The following is an 18008-nucleotide window of genomic DNA, read 5'->3' as shown; positions in this document are numbered from 1 at the left end:
AGCAGTTACGCTATGAAAACTCACATAACTCAAACACTTACATTTGACTTTCAGGCTTGCTGGATAAATCATCAATGTCTCTGTCAAATTGAGTTCTAAATTCTGTCAGGCAGCCATTATCCCCCAGTGCACCAAGCTCTGTATTGTAGACCACCTGCAACAAAAAAGGTAGATTAAATTGAACTGAATAAATTCTCAAATTTGGATCAACTAAATAAATGGAGGGTACATGGCAAGTCTTACTGAATAGTAAACATATTGGTAAACAACGCGGATCATGACATTAAGGTGCAAGGTTTGCCCCAAACGTCAATTAACTTTAAAACAATTGCAACGCCACAGAGAAAACATGAAGAAAACACGTATGATGGTAGTATCTGGAAGAATTTGTATACGAAACGTCACAATCAGTTCATTAGTTGTCTTTGAATTGCTCAGCGCACACACACACACACACACACACACACACACACACACACACACACACACACACACACACACACACACACATACACATGCGTGTACACACACACACACACACACACACACACACATACACACACACACACACACACACACACACACACACACACACACACACACAACACACGCACATAATGAAAAGCCCTGCACTGTCACTAGTAGTCTACACAAGTATTCCAAAGCTTCCTGAAGATAAAACCTGCTACCTCCATCTGCTACAAACTACAAGTACACACACACACACACACACACACACACACACGCACATACACACGCGCACACACACACACGCACACGCACACACACACACACACGTGCGCGCGCACACACACATACACACACACGGATTCACACACTCACACACACACCCACACACATCACTACCACCCTTTAAATGTCGCTATACCCAGTTTATCGAAAAACGTTTCTAAAAGCCCCTCAACAAATCCAGCCTCACCCCTTCTGGTTGTGTCTCTTCGGTGCTACTGGTACCCACACGTCTCCATTGTTCAACAAAGCACGCGTTGAATCCGCTGCCTACAGTCAGAGCGATCTTGCACTCAGGTGTTTTGTGAGCAACTGACACCAGAGTGCTCACAGCATCGTTGACAATGGCCACGAGTTCAACCTTGAAGGGCTGCATTGGCATAGGCAACACAGTTATTTTAATAACACAAATTTGACATTTATGATTACAATTTATATTCAAACGCCAGAAAAGAGCCAATTCAATCAATTTTACGTTTTATTTGTGTCCATATGAGGCAATATAAGGGCGTGACGTTTATATTTCCACCTAATTATCTCTCCATCCGATTCTCTCTTCCATCTCCCTCCCCGTCACTGCCATTATTTGTGAGTTGTGTGAGTTCGCACGTATCAGTGTGTGTGTGTGTTCAAGAACAAATGTACAGGACTCACAGTTTTTCGTTTTTGCAGAGCGTTTTGAAGCAGTTCCTGTATATCCTTGTCGACAACATCTTCACAACAAAACTCTCTGGTCCATTTGGCAAGTCTTGCTTTTTTCAGGCTGGTTTGATGGCAGGGAAAGGGAAATATTATCGCAGCATGAAGTGGGCTTCTTTTAGTTAGTTTTTTTTCACACACAAAGGTTTTAATCGATTCCGCAATCAAGGCAAACATCTGCAAAGGAAAATAAAAGACCTGGTTTTCACAATTTCAAACTGAAACAACTATTGATTGTTCATATGTGATGATAAACCTGCAGTCAGGTTCACCAGTTACTGCTGTCACGTGTGGCAAAATTGTCTCTACAACAGCAATACCTCATAATACTAGCGAGATTTAAGAAACAGCACGTTTCGTTTTGCAGCTCGTTTCGTTTGGTGAATGAGTCACCCCGCGAAACGGAACGTGTAACGAGACGGCATAGGCCGCAGACAAGATTTAGATGTATTCACGTTTCGTTTCGGAATGAAAGGCCGGGCATGGCAGGATATGATCCGCTGACTGGGCATGGCATAATTTCAACTCCACGAGTCAATAAAGGATTGACATACTCGCATTGCACGCACAAGAGCTTCACATTTTTCAATTCATGCACCTGATCACATACGAAGCCAGAATAAAAATTCGATGCGATGACCTACTTCTGCTTCGCCATTTGCTTTCTCACCATGAAGTTGGATAAATGTACCAGGATCAGCACCCTTCAAAATATTTCAGTTCACAACAGTTGTCTACCTCCAATGAACACATTCTCAGCGCTGAAAGACTGTGAAAGGGTTGATGAATCTAGCAATGCATAAAATGGCCAACAAATAAAACTGTTAGTGTGCAAAAATACTCACAAAAGTTGACGAAATATTGTTCGTTTTTTGGGGGTGGAAAACGTGACTGCGTTTTGACGTTCCACGTTCCGTTTCAGTTGACCTTCACCTTTCCAGCGAGAGACCCCCGAAATAATGACGTTTACCACAACTTCAAAACGAAACGTCCCAACGTTTCGTTTCTTAAATCTCCGTACTGACACAAGTTCTACGTCAACGCATATGGCTTGTGAATGTTATTAAGAAACAATTAGGTTCTGCAATTTCAGCTTTCGATACCCCCAAATATGTGCTATTCATGTTGTTTATGTACTACCAATAGATTTGTAAGAACATTCCGAACAAACATCCCCCTGTGTCCGTTCTAAGGCGTAGCTGAAGCTACTAGTTCATACCCGACTGCAATTACAGATGTGATACATTTCAAAAATGCCAATAACCACAACTTACAATTCACAGTACATGCCTTATTTTGAAATCGTGCAAATCGATTTCTACGAGTCTCCTAATCGAGTACCTGAATGCCTGATGCAGTCTTCATCATATAGCTTTCAGAAGTGATAATAACTTGTTCCTGTAGTATCACAAAGGAAATCTGCAAGAGGGTGCTGCCCACATCCACTACCAAAAGTTCAGCATTACCTGCAACACAAACATGCACATTTCTAGGAAGTGAATAGTATCTGGTTCCTGTTCTGGCTCGCGTAAGTGTAGCCTATGTCTGTCCTGCGTTCGTGCGTGCGTGCAAACTCTGTACGGACGGTGAGATCAAAACTTTAAAATTTGACGAAGTCCGACATTCATCAACTAAGGAGAAATTCAGTGTTACGATATTCTAAAGGCGTTTGATGAAATCAAAGCTTTGAATTCGATCTTGTGCCTTTATTTAGTCCTCAAAAGTGCATTGAAACATGCTTTATCGCGACCGACAACTGTTCAGTTTACAAATACCTATAGTCAAACGGATACCGGAAAGCATAGTAATCTTCAGTCGGACCGTTTGCGAAGCTGATCTTGAAATGGTGATGCCGATGTGATCAATCGATAGTAAATGTGATCCTTCTGTGACTATTCAGAAGAGTATGTTAAGTGAGGAGACTTACTTGCTCAAAACCACTAAAAGCAAAATATGTCACACGCTTTTCTTCTGTGCCACTACTAAAGCAAACGTGTGCAAGATTGTATATTACACGCTTTGGAGCATGTGCAAGAACGGATTCAAACTCGAAATCGTCCCTCCAAAAGCCAAAAAAATGCACACACGGCTTTTATTTCTCCTGCTGTTATCGTTTTCTCTCTTTACAGATTCTTCAACGCTGAGAATACTGAAAACGGCATCCCAGACGACAGAACTGTTTCCATACGCGAATTTAGCTGCCCTTGGAAAGTGGCTCGCTCAAGAGGCTTGTTAGTCTGAAACTGGAAGGACAGAATTCTGAACATAGATGACAAAGATCCCGGAAAGAACAAACATTTTGCGGATGCAGACACAGAAAGACGTCATGAAGAATGCGATGCTTCAAAAGATACAGACTGTGACGATGACTGTGACGTCATTCACAAATACTGAGACGTCATTAATAGTTGTTGGTCACTTTCGTCAAAAAGTAGATCTGTCCACAATGGCTGCTCCTGTGTTTAGGTTTATCAAGCGTGAGTACGCAAAACGTGTTTGTTCTCTCCTCTGTTGAAGCTGTGAGACATAAATGCTATTCCGAATTTGTCGTGTGACAGTGTTTTCTTACACACTCGATTAGATGATGTCTAACTCAGCCTGACGGCTTTGTTAGACAATCAACGTAATCTCGTGTGGAAGAAAACGTCTGTCACACGACCAAGTCTGAATAGCAGGTAATGTCACACGCTTTCTTCTTTGCCACTACAAAAGCAAACGTGTGCAAGATTGTATGTTACACGCTTTAGAGCATGGCAAGAACGGATTCAAACTCGAAATCGGGCACGGTTTTTTTTATCGCTGTGAGTGACGTACCAGTTCAGTCTGCTGCGCTGGACTTGGTTTTGATGTTGGAAGACCTGCTTTTCGCAATTGTTGTTTCTCGTTCACATTTCCATACCATCCAAGCGCGTTGTTGCTTTTGTACCAAAATTGATCCCCAAATGCAATATGCATTTGTGTTAAAGTGTGCACACTGGATCTAACAGGTATACTGCTTGTTAATTTGGTGCTGCAGGGGTTGGCCCTAGATCTAAATCTACCCGATCTGAAAAGAGCACAGAGCAAACACCAAATGAGTGCTTATGTTCTGACAAATTATGTTTATAGTTAAGACAGCAATGCTGAATGCTTATAGTGTACTTTATTTCGATACTCGGTTCCTCTGGATTGTGTGCACCTACAGACTCAAGCACAGACTGTGACACAGTGATTCCACGAAAGCCGCCATCATCATATAAACAAGTGCATAACCGACTGTGAAAAACAACGATTTAGTGAAAATGACAACTTTAAACCATGATGAAATAAACGTATTTTATTGCTATGATTCAACAAGAAACATTTTCAATTGTCTTTTAATCAAAATACACCAAAAGATCACTGCTGAAGTGAAAAGAATTGGGAGCGAGTGCTGCCAATCTAAAAATAGAAACAGGAACTCTTGTTGTCTGGAAACAGTGACTTCTTTGTTGCTCAAGTCTTCAGTGCCAATATTTGCTCAGAACTAGAAATATTATCACCATCTCAGTACAGCTAATCAACCTCAGGCTCAGATAAACTCGCTGTGCTGAAATATCAGCTTGCTAAAATTCCTGACTGTGAATAGCAAAAGTTTGCTACAATGGCGAACCGAGCACAGGCGCACACAAAATATATCAGGAAAACTATAGTCATAGCAGGCAAAGTATTGATCGTTTAAAAAAAATATGTCACCATGCTACGATAATGTAAGCAATAAACAATGCATAGAAGAATATTGAAGTGAAGTTACCGGTCTAAAACATTTAGTCGTTGAATTTCTTCTGAGACATTGAGACAATTCGTGTGCTCTCATCATCTACAGAGTTGCCGCAGTCTTCACCACGCGAATCCCCAACAGAAGTCAGACTTTCGAACATAGAATATACGTAAACAAGCACGATACGCCATGACGTCATATGAATCCTGGCATATTGACGTAATGCCAAAATCCGGTTATCTCGAGTCTTTTCCGTATACATGTCCGTGGGTTTTTCAATCTTCGGTGATTTTCGTGGATACATGCACATTCTGGTAGTTGTTGCTGACAAAAACATGATTTCAAACAGAATATCATGTCAGAATAGCAATATAAACGCTATTATGTTTTCAGCTCAGCAATAGGGTCCGATATTTAGACTCGAACAAGTATAATGCGACTCGTCTTCGACTCGTCGCCATTATACTTGTCTCGTCTAAATATCGGACCCTATTTCTACGCTTGAGACACAATAGCTGTTAATATATGCAACGAAACAAAACTGAATGTGATGTACGTGTCGTATGTAGGCATACTTAAGATCCTGGAAGTTAAAATGTGATTCACTCGGTCATTGCTAAAAAGCAACGTACGTCCTGATACCCCTCAAAATTGTCGCTGAAAAATCCCGTTTCGATCGCGATTAACACCTGCATTATCAGGCATGGCCAAGCACAAGAAATATAAAATATAGCGAAACAAATAAACGTGTTCTTAATAGATAATTAGTTTAAATATCTCCTCGTGTGTCAAAGTTAACATGTTGACAAGTTACGCCTTTCTGAATGTTCATAGCTTTTTTAATTGGCACCTTACGATTTTGTCAGGTCGATTTTGAGGGTACCCTTATTTGGAAGGTGATCGCGTGACTCCTTTAAACTCATCTTTGATCCAGTTTCAGACAGCCAAGTTGACTGCTTTCCATAGCATAGCAAGTTTTCATGAAATCACACGGGAAGAAATGTTTAAGTTGTACATGCTTTTGCCAAGTTTATTCTAAATCGACCTCGATCGTTGACCTGTAGTTTGACTCAATGGCTGCATGGTTCATTTAGTTTAGCTATAAACAAATAGATATAGGGCATACGGGTGAGCCGGAGAAAGAGGGGGAGAGAGACCCAGGGAGAGACAGAAAGACTGCAACGCATTCAGCTACTGGCAGCTCACAATTGTCCACCATAATGGTTGTTTAGTCTTCTTATAGTATAAGCAATGAGGAATTACATTTTACTTACACCAACCCATTTTGCTCACAAAGTCTACAAGAAGAAGTAGGCTTTGCTCCTAATCGATTCGTGACGTCATCCAATAGCCATACATTACAGAAGGAACTTTTCGACGGGCGAACGTAGCACAGTTTGATTTGGTTTTACAGACGGAGAGGATTAAATAGAATAAGAAATAAAACGCCTGGACCCTAACTAAGACCAAGCTGGCCGTAATAACGCAGTATTTATTATTTTCTGGTGTTCACAACCGGAAGTCGTCATTGTGTGTGGGGCAAGCAACTCCCGTTAATCATTGGCCACTGAGAGTAAAGTCCCTTTTGTTGTCATTAGTTTATCGTTCGTTCAGGAAAGCAGAAGACATTAAACAAAGGAAAACAAATTCTAAATACCAACGAACTGGTCGCAGAAGTGAATACTTGATCACAGACGTCGAAAGGTGCCTGTACGGACGAAACACTAACCACAACAAAAGGGACTTCAATCTGGTGAACAGGTTTACGGGAGTTGTCTGCCCCATAAACGAGTGCGACTTCCGGTTGTGCACACTAGAAAACGATACATTCTGCGTTATTACGGACAGATCGGTCTTAGTCGGGGACCACAATTTGTATTTTTTATTCTGTTCAACCCTCTTTGTCCATAAAACCGAACCAAACAGTACTACGTTTGCCCTCAGAAAAGTTCCTTCTGAAATATGACTATGTGATGACGTCCCAAATAGAATAAGAGCAACGCTATATTTCTCCAATAAATAAGGTGCGTGTGCAAAATGGCACCAACCCACCTGTCTGATCCATTAGGGGGCAATATAGTCGATACATCTGCAAGTCCGCGTCTGATTGTGTGATATCATCTCCCACAGATGGTGTGGTGTTGTCTTCCTCGGATCGAGTGATGTTGTCGAGACCTTGCTTTGTTTCCCTTTCCAGTATCGCCATCAAGTCTGAGGGCTTTCTGGACTTTTTCAGCGAGGCCTCTAAGTTCTTCTTGGGCAGCTCCAAGCCTTCCAAGTGCTCCGGTATCTATTAGCGAAAAACAATCAAACAAGTGCTCAAAACGAAATTACTACATGCAGATATTGAAATTGAATACAATGTAATTTTATCTACCAAGACAATACAGCTCTGCAATTACCAAGAAAGAGATCCTCAAGAGTTTGGAATAACAAAATTACGTCATGTTGAAAGGCGAGAGATTATGATGTCCTCTTCTTATAAGTATCATTTAGACCCCCCCCTCTCTCTCTCTCTCTCTCTCTCTCTCTCTCTCTCTCTCTCTCTCTCTCTCTCTCTCTCTCTCTCTCTCTCTCTCTCTCTCTCTCTCTCTCTCTCTCTCTCTGTGCCCTTGTCAAAAATAGAGAGATATAGATGTAGCCAGGACGGGATCGTGTACGGGTACCGGTACGTGTAGCTTTCTTTCTTTCTTTCTTTATTTGGTGTTTAACGTCGTTTTCAACCACGAAGGTTATATCGCGATATGGGAAGGGGTGGGGGGGGGGGGAGTTCGATATTCTTCACAAATAGAACTGAGCAACGCGAAGCAGGCGATATATTCGCCAAACGTCACTTAATGAAACGAAAGCCCGTTCAAACTTATATCTGCATGATACTTCTCACTGTTGAAGTTTGTGCATACGCACTACGCATGTGCCTGAAAGCGACGTAGACTTATTCATCGTTTGGGACATTGCACGAATGCCTCTGACTACATCGTGTGCGGAAATGCCTTCTCTCTTCAGTGTGAACAAGTTTACACACATTTGCCTGATATTTCCTGGAAAAACAGCACATTAAAATTTGCTAATGCCTGTTCATGTTAGCTTACCATGCAGAAATTGTACAGACGGACAACATTTAAAATCCAACGCATACTTCTTCATAACGAACACTCTCTGGAATACATTTTACACGTCGTGTCGTCTAGCCCAACATGTAGAAATTGGAAAACACGTGACGTACAAGCTCGATTTGATGAAGTTAGACGTAAAGGGAGCGTCCCTACTACACTTACACGTTCCCGTCGTCACAACACGTTGTGAAATGTATATCTCTGGAATTGGAAGATGAGAGAGAATCGGACGTATTTCAGTGCATTCGATTGACTGTATGATTAATCTCGCATCAACGTTCTTGTATCGTTTTTGAATATAAACCATTCCCGTAGTACAGTTTCTTTCCCGTCAAAAGCAGAAAGTACATTTTTACAATAATTACACATTAACATGCTTCCATTTGAAACTTCGAGGTCGTGATCGTGGATTGACGCCCGACTAAAGCTAGCTGAAACCCGACAGAGCGAAGCGACGGAGGGCTTCAATTAGACTTTGGGAGGGCGTCAATCCCCGATGAAGACCGATAAGTTTTAAATGGATCAAAGTATGTTATAATGTTATTGTAATTCAATCTGACGACGATCTCTGTCTTGCTTTCATGCGGTTGTAAACAACCAGAATTGGTTCTGTTCTGTTCACACACTTTTTTCAGTCCACCTATCTACAAGGGTCAAGTCCCAAGAAATAATTATATCTCTGTATTCCTATCTTATCACTCTGCTCCTGTTTTGTTTTCTGTCACATACATTGTCCTTCCTTTTTAAGGCGTAAGGGTAACCCAGAATTTGAAAAAAATCGTTTTTCAGATATACTAAATTATGATGTTGCCAAAAGCTAGAACAATATTTCTATTTTCATGTGCAGTTTACAGTTTGTCTCTGGCATACATAGTTTTCTTGCAATAAGTGCTCAAAGTAGGTTGTTGGGAATTAAAAATCCCTTTAATCAAGGGTCTTGTTGAAGGAAATTATCGGTTCTGATGGTGAATTTGATTCCAAAAACTGCTCAGAACAGTCTGACACAGATGATGAATCAGACAGTAGCTCAAGTGAAAATAGTTTTGATGCTAATCTCTAAATGACACCCCCCCCCCCCCCCCCCCCCTCCCTAAAGGACATAGACTGATAGATGTTGAACTGATTGCTGTTTTATGTGTTGAAAGTTCGCGCGAAATCACAGAGCTGCTACACTGTCTGCATGATCAACTTCTTTAAATATTCACCTATTCCATTGAAACTTTGCACATCAAATGTTCACTTGACTGGCTATATTTTGTTTTAAAATAAAGCTGATAATCAAAAAAATATAATTTGTTTGATTGTGTGATATATCATAATAATATATAGAATTATAGTATTCTTTTGCTAATGCTACTAAAAGCAAAATTTCCAACAAAACAGAAAGCTTTTAGAACACAATGTAGGTAATGATGCTTTAAATATGAGTGCCAATTTATTTTTCAATTGGACACATACTTTTTTCCCAAGAGTGCATTGAAAATTGCTAAAATTAGCATTGTTGCAGGTTTATTTTGCCCATTTTGTTACGAACTAAATAATTCTTTCAGTTGTTCTACTTAATTTAGACATTCACACTTGATGTTTTCTGAAAATATAATGATTTTTGAAGAACACTACCAAACATCAAGCCAATTCATTGATTGCAAGTGACTGAATAAAAAAGTAACAGTTTTGGTCCGACAATCTGGGTGACCCTTACGCCTTAAGGGGTTTCTGGACAGCAAACTCTAAAACAAATTATTTTCATCACAAAAGCGATTTTTGGAATTGACTGATGTAGTCCGGGAGAATTCATGCATCAACTTACGTCACGTATTCGACGTTATCACTTCGCATAACTTATGGTTTCGGTATTTCGTTGGCCTTCATATTTCCTACTTGTAAAATGACCCTCAAAGCTAACTGAGACTAGTTGAGGTTGTATCAATGCGCCTCGCCAGCAGGATGCTAATGGCTTTTTTAGCGAGTGCACATCGACAATTAATGACCGGTAATTTTTAATGAGTTGGGGCATTCTGACCAATCACAGGATCTGTTTAATTAAAACGCCGACTTGATTGAATTACAATACATGTTGTACACATGAAGGTCAGGACAAAAAGCAAAAGTTACCTGTTTTTGCTCTAAGTCAATTAATGGATACCCAGCTTCTTCCTTCAGACGGGTCCTGGATTTGACACACACACACACACACACACACACACACACACACACACACACACACACACACACACACACACACACACACACACACATACACACACACACACACACACACACACACATACACACACAAAGGGCATTCAATAATGTTATAAGATGTGTAACAGCTTGCTGTTAGACCATTTCATTTTTTGCTCGTCGGAGGGAAGCTGATCATTTTCTGTTTCATCTTAATTAACCCAGTCCGAAGGCCGAGGTTGGTCAAGATGTAACAGAAAGCGATCTGCTCCCCGAGGATCGACACAAACAAGCTGGTTTGCCAACCATTTGTGGGCAGTGTTTTTTGTTGTGCAGAATTACGCATTATCATTGACAATAAGTTAAGGTGGACGTGGCTTTTTGAATGCGTCCAGTGCTCCAAAGCACGTCAAAGGCTCAAGCAATCACATTATACGTGTATGTGATTATACACGTGCGTTGTTCATCTTCCAGTCTGGAACTGCACAACTAGCTAGAGCTGCAGTTATATGTCTGAGGTCAGCACATTTTGCTAATGTGTTTTTTCTTTTCAGTGTTTTGACACCTTTCTTGGCGCAATTTCCGACTGCACAGTTTAGTTGCAACGTGGTGATGAGCCGTCGCTATACTACTTAACTTTGATAGGGTCTTTCAGAGTGAATGTTTATAGTCGTTGCATGCACTCAAAAACAAGAATCCAACGCCGCGATGGTTCCAAAATTAACACGAACAGCTTGGCTTTTACTTGGACAATCCACGTTTTCTGTGAAGGTCAGATCCATTCAATACTTAGATTTGTTGCAAATGACCATTGTTTTATCACTCAGCATGTCATGAATACAAAATTGTGAAAATGATGACAACATTTTGAGCATTATATTTGCAAACCTAAGTAGTATTAGATCTATTAGTGTGACTTACTTGTTCTTGAAACACTTCCAGAAGATGCCCAACATAACGCACACTATCGTGACTACTACGATGACACAGACTGCAGCGATCAACGTGGTGTTCAAGGTGTTACCTGCTGACACATAAAATAAATCCAAAAACAAAGAGACTGCCAACGTTCCAAAATTCATAATAAAAAAATCAAGAAAGGTATAGGTTGTTGGAACGTTTGTTATTGACAAAACAATACATGAGTTCCTTCGCTCGGCTTCCTGACGAGTGGACGTGAAACTGATAGAACTATCAACATAATTTGTGTGTGAATATGTGTTTGTCTGTGCACTTAAAAGACCGTTGGGTCACAATATCTGTGAATGTATTGTTTTGTCAATAACAAACGTTCCAACAAACTACCTTTTGGGGAATCGAGACGAGGGTCGTGGTGTATGTGTGTCTGTCTGTGTGTCTGTGTGTGTGTGTGTGTAGAGCGATTCAGACTAAACTACTTGACCGATCTTTATGAAATTTGACATGAGAGTTCCTGAGTATGATATCCCCGGACGTTTTTTTTAAATTTTTTCGATAAATACCTTTGATGACGTCATATCCGGCTTGTTGTAAAAGTTGAGGCGGCACTGTCACACCCTCATTATTCAATCAAATTGATTGACATTTTGGCAAAGCAATCTTCGACAAAGGCCGGGGTTTGGTATTGCATTTCAGCTTGGTGGCTTAAAAACTAATGAGTGAGTTTGGTCATTAAAAATCGGAAACTTGTAATTAAATTTTTTTTTTATTAAACGATCCAAAAACAATTTCATCGTATTCTTCGTCATTTTCTGATTCCAAAAACATATACATATGTTATATTTGGATTAAAAACAAGCTCTGAAAATTAAAAATATAAAAATTATGATCAAAATTAAATTTCCGAAATCGATTTAAAAACTATTTTATCTTATTTCTTGTCGGTTCCTGATTCCAAAAACATATAGATATGATATGTTTGGATTAAAAACACGCTCAGAAAGTTAAAACGAAGAGAGGTACAGTAAAGCGTGCTATGAAGCACAGCGCAATCGCTACCGCGCCAAACAGGCTAGTCACTTTCAATGCCTTTTGCACTAGCGGCGGACTACGTTCAGTTTCATTCTGTTAGTTCCACAGCTTGAATAAATGTAGTAATTTCGCCTCACGCGACTTGTTTTTTGATGCTGACACATAAGCAAAACCTTTAAAAAAATGAAATGCAACACCATGTTTAATGATTGATTGTTCGTGTTATATAGACTGCAGTTAAAGCAACGTGAAATTGAAGAACAAGTTTGTTAACACGATTATTTCGATGCCAATAAACAAGCTACTAATCACACGTACCCAAATTCACAACTGTATTTCACTCTAAATGGATAGAAACAACTTGTTGGTGTCATTCGAACTGTACACAACCAGCAGCATAGTTTTAATACGTCCACACATGTGAGTTCGGAGGTGTGTTCATAAGACTCAGTGTGTGTGTGTGTGTGTGTGTGTGTGTGTGTGTGAGTGCGTTTGTGTGTGAGTGCGTTTGTGTGTGTGTGTGTGTGTGTGTTTGTGTGTATGTGTGTGTGTGTGTACGTGTGTGTGTGTGTGTGTGTGTGTGTGTGTGTGTGTGTGTGTGTGTGTGTGTGTGTGTGTGTGTGTGTGTGTGTGTGTGTGTAACGATGTTATTTGATAGACTCACACAGCCTCAAGTCATCTGTGGGTTTCTATTGTCACGGAAGTGTAAACCTAGGGACATAATTATATTTAAGAAGAACACTCGGGGGGGTGTATGCATTTGACAAATAGCCAAATTACAGACAGAAACCATTCAACTATATTGTTAACGTATCCTGTTTTAACCCTTGCTCTTAAAATGCAGATGTTTAAACACTTAGTTTCAGTGCTTACCTTCATTTAGTGGCGGGGTCGTTTGAGTGCTATCCACTGCCTTCTCTGATTCAACTGCACAACATCGATTTGTGACATTTTGGCATTCTAATTATAGTCATGAAGCAACAACATGTTACCATTAATGTTTGCTTTTTTCTGAAAGGTTAGCTTATCATAAAAAACAAACTTTTTTACCATCAAATACATTGTCGTTTTTATTTTAAATCCTTAAAATGTAAGTGTTTTTTTTTCTTTCCTGCTACCGTTTTCTTTTCTTAAAATATCCAGCATGAAACAATTATGATCTGAGCCCACCCCATGTGGTAATGATCATATGCCAATCAGCACAGTATGAGCTTTTTTGACGAGTTGTGTTATGATATTGTTTATGTTAAAACCAATTCAAATGCTAGAAAGTCTTTCATTCCCTCACACACGAGGGGATGTCTGGAGATAAAATATGGAACACTAAACAACAGACCTCCCCCTTACAATTCACAAAATGTAAGTTCCACAAGATGATAATCAGCAAACAAATTAGAAGAACCAATCTTAACAACGCTTGCGTGTCATTGTAAAAACAACTATTGTTTTCCAAACAGTCAATATTATGTATTATATCCTGTCTGGCAATAATATTGGTATGTCGACCGGGTGTAAATACCATGGTTTTAATAAACCACAGCATGCCTTAAAAACCCAGTACGTTGTTGGTCAAGCACAATGCAAGCGATACGAATCTGTCTAGTTACGGTTTATTCAATAAATCGTGTTCAAAGTCGAAAATCCAGTCTCTTGCATCCATACTGGTACATCTAAAATATGTGCCATTCCAACTGTCGATGCAACACAATCCATTTACGCATTTGCTAAAACGTAACATAAGCATAAACATGCTTTAACACAAAACTAATTTAGTCCTTACAGAGAAACCTTGCTTCCTTTCTTTCATAAAACATATACAAAGAAACAAAATCCGTCGTCACAGAGGCGGTACTTACATGTAATCTTAAAGTCACATGCGTGTGTATCTTTCCCCTGGGATGGTACAAAGAAACACATGTAAAGACCCTCAAATGCTTCTTCAGTCTCAGTAATTTCGACTGTCACTTGATCTGTGATGACGTTGTCAAACTCATACCCGTCCGTTACAGTGCAGTCATGTTTATGGTTTGCATCAGACCAGTGACACACGAGTACATCAGTGCCTACAGATCAAAAGAAACAATCACACAACCGCACACACACACACACACACACACACACACACACACACACAAACACACACACACACAGACACACACACACACACACACACACACACACACACACACACATGGGGATTACTATCACTGGCAGTGTATATATTGTTACACAACTGTATAAGTGCCTAACCCTATGGCTCCAGGCCCTTTACAGAATGCCGTGTGAGATGGAATTTTTGGGGCCAGTAGATCGCTGCCATTTCGGCGCATATTTACATTTCAAAGGCCTATTATTCCAAGTCACACAGGTATTTGGTGGACATTTTTATCTTAAGCGAACGACACAGACATGTTATCTTAAGCCTAAACAATTTTCCCAGGAAAGACCCTTTTGTCAATCGTGGGATCTTTAACGTGCACACCCCAATGTAGTGTACACGAAGGGACCTCGGTTTTTCGTCTCATCCGAAAGACTAGCACTTAAACCCACCACCTAGGTTAGGAAAGGGGGAAGAAAATTGCTAACGCCCTGACCCAGGGTCGAACTCGCAACCTCTCGCTTCCGAGGCAAGTGCGCTTACCACTCGGCCACCCATACCACTGTACTACCTGTACACTCTTTCAAAAGCGTGATAACATCTGCTAGCTTCATCTGCTACGAGGTATGATCCAAACAAAATGATCAAATGTGATTTTTGCACAGACTGTTCGGCGTATCTGGCCCAATATACAGCAGTCATTAGAACTACTCTCCTCCTACACCAATGCAAAGTCATAAGTTCCTAAGCCAATCAGAAGAGGCCTTAAGGTGACCTTATTTGGGGTTGCCCTTGAGCTCTGATTTGACGGCTTTTTTTTGGTCCTGGGTGCAGTGAAACTTGTTGGCAAAAAGTCTGATTTTTAAAGAGGGTATAACCAGAAATCACAAGGGGTGTAATAAGGTTTGACGAATGTGTGAGGCCAAAATGAGATCATTTGGTCTTTTAGGAATGGAGTTACGGTCCTTATTTTCTGGAGACTGACATTTTCATGAAGGAGAAAGGCAGTCTGGGTTTCGCAGTTTGGTCGCTGACTGCTAAACTCGTAAGTTTGGTAAAAAGCTTTCTGCATAGTACATGACAATGACTGTGCTGTTTGTAGACAGAATATCGACAGCAACGGAACCTTCGTGGTAAAAAAATACAGCGAATAGCCCTGTTTCTGCTTTGAAAACCTTGCTTACAAATGTGATGCATCTCGTCATTTTCAATCAATCAATCAATATGAAGCTTATATCGCGCGTATTCCGTGGGTATAGTTCTAAGCGCAGGGATTTATTTTCATGGTGCTTGACAAAAGACCCCGTTTTAAAGCACAACCCAAAAGTGACGTATTTAAAACCTCGTCATTTATGACGTAGTAACCTAATGACGTCATCTCTTAGAGGTACCAGTTACATGGTTGTCTTTCAAATGATATATTACTTTTTATGATCAGTGGCATGAGACTTGTATAATCGCGGTTTGATTATTTTGTTTGGATCATACCTCGTAGAAACTACAGGTGCATTGGTTCCATTACGAACGTGCTACTGTTAGGGTTGTTAACAATTTACTATGCAACACCATGCATCTATGTTATCACCCTCCTTTGGCTCTCTAGCTTTATTTTCTCTCTCTCTCTCTCTCTCTCTCTCTCTCTCTCTCTCTCTCTCTCTCTCTCTCTCTCTCTCTCTCTCTCTCTCTTTCTCTCTCTCTTACTCTCTCTCTCTATCTCTCTCTCTCTCTCTCTCTCTCTCTCTCTTTCTTTCTTTGCACTCGTTCTTACTCTCTCTATATAACGTCTGCATAGTACAGTTTCGATTGCCAATGGAAGACATACTGCACAGAGAAAGAGCCGGGCGCCAATGCATATTAATAGCCTACTTGCACAATACCCCGCTTAAATAGCTCTCCGGTGCGAAAGATGAGAAAAGAGCTTCTCGCCACGCGAGCGTGGCGATGGGCAGTTTGTGTGATTGCATGCGCCTTTCTTTGATTGGCTCGTAGCGGACCGTTGGAACTGACCGATGCGGCGGACAGTGCCCCGCGCACAGCTTAGCTTAGCGTCACTACGCAAGTCCAGCAAGCTGAAAGGTCAAGTTTTTGTATTTGGTGAAAAATTTTATTTCTTTGTTGGTTTTTAACGATGTTACAAGCATATGTTTTTGGTCATTCCATTTGCAGACGTTTGCGGGAATGCATTGAGTCGGGATGCGATCCTCGCATGCGTCCTGATTTCAAACTTGATAGCCAAATGTACGTTAACATTGTGGGCAGGGGAGGCTTACGCCTCCAGCAATTGGTTGGAAAAGATGGCGCCGGATCCAACTACTTGCGAAAGATTGTTCGCACTGCACCTGACGTTGTGATCTTACAACTTGGGGGAAATGATTTCAGGTTTGCAGAACCTATGGATGCTGAGGAGTTTGCCTTGACGATGCTGGCATTCGCTGGCCTCCTCCATGGGGTTTACAAAGTTAAACAAGTTGTGGTTTGTGGCATTCTGCCTCGCTTCAGTCCAACCGCCGATTACAGAGGATCGCGGGGCTGAGCACTGTCCACGTGTACGAGCCGCGCTGACAGCGTGACCTATTTGGCTGGAGGCAGACAGTCTCCAGCGCTGTGTTTGTGACCAGACTCTCGTGTGATTGCATGCGCCTTTCTTTGATTGGCTCGTAGCGGACCGTTGGAACTGACCGATGCGGCGGACAGTGCCCCGCGCACAGCTTAGCTTAGCGTCACTACGCAAGTCCAGCAAGCTGAAAGGTCAAGTTTTTGTATTTGGTGAAAATTTTTCCACCACCCACCCCTCCTCCATTTTATCAATCATGGAGGCATGCATTTTGTAACTTTGTGGAGCTGGAGCTTTGTTTCATGTCGCTGGTTGATGTCCATTGTAATAGTCAGAGATAATTCGTATGTTCCGATCAGTTTCCTGCTGTACATTTCGCTGTTGTTGTTTTTCTTGCATGCCATGCCAGGGTGAGCTGACACCACCGTTTGAGCTTCGGTGCAGTACCGTCATTGACAGGTCCGGAACCGAAGCTTAAGCTTTAGTTCACAGATCGCATCGGTCCACAGCCTACTTCCCTTCGCCCTGAGTGGTTTGGGTTGAGTAGCCCGCGACTGTGGCATCTGGCATTCTTTTTTCGGTTTACTTACTAACCTGGTTGATCCTTAGGGTCAGGTCGAGGGAAGTAATCCCCGGGCTCTTTCTCGATTTTTATCAGTTTCTGTAGGTCTGCCTCAATCGTTTTTGCGACCCGCAAAGGGCCCCCTTTGTTTCACCCAACAGTAGGGCAGGGGAGACAATAAGTCAGCTGCCCTGCTGGGCTATTGACGCTAAACTGTTTCTTCTTATTCCTTTGTAAATATGTTTTTGGTAAATTGATGTTTGCTACGTTTGATCCCATCGCTTGACCCAACAGAAGGGCAGGGGAGACAATCGGTCAGCAGTGCCCTGCTGTGCTATTTGATGCTAACTTTTTCA

At 41.1% G+C, this 18008-nt stretch overlaps 1 protein-coding gene across 1 annotated transcript in view; it reads right to left on the bottom strand.

Annotated features, from left to right (window-relative positions):
- Nucleotides 1–1106: 1106 nt before the first annotated feature.
- Nucleotides 1107–18008, bottom strand: part of LOC138956926 (uncharacterized) — a 21092-nt gene continuing 4190 nt past the window's right edge. The window contains exons 3-10 of the mRNA XM_070328134.1: nucleotides 14295–14501; nucleotides 13312–13365; nucleotides 11410–11512; nucleotides 10420–10474; nucleotides 7241–7478; nucleotides 2791–2915; nucleotides 1401–1626; nucleotides 1107–1120 (exon numbers count right to left, since the gene is read on the bottom strand). Of these exons, the coding sequence (XP_070184235.1) occupies nucleotides 1107–1120; nucleotides 1401–1626; nucleotides 2791–2915; nucleotides 7241–7478; nucleotides 10420–10474; nucleotides 11410–11512; nucleotides 13312–13365; nucleotides 14295–14501 (1022 nt within the window). The remainder of the gene's footprint in view (nucleotides 1121–1400; nucleotides 1627–2790; nucleotides 2916–7240; nucleotides 7479–10419; nucleotides 10475–11409; nucleotides 11513–13311; nucleotides 13366–14294; nucleotides 14502–18008) is intronic.

This window comes from Littorina saxatilis, unplaced genomic scaffold (genome assembly GCF_037325665.1).
Source record: "Littorina saxatilis isolate snail1 unplaced genomic scaffold, US_GU_Lsax_2.0 scaffold_459, whole genome shotgun sequence".
Lineage (NCBI taxonomy): Eukaryota > Metazoa > Mollusca > Gastropoda > Littorinimorpha > Littorinidae > Littorina > Littorina saxatilis.
The sequence above is the reverse complement of the archived record's forward strand: the minus strand, read 5'-3'. Positions and strand labels throughout refer to the sequence as shown.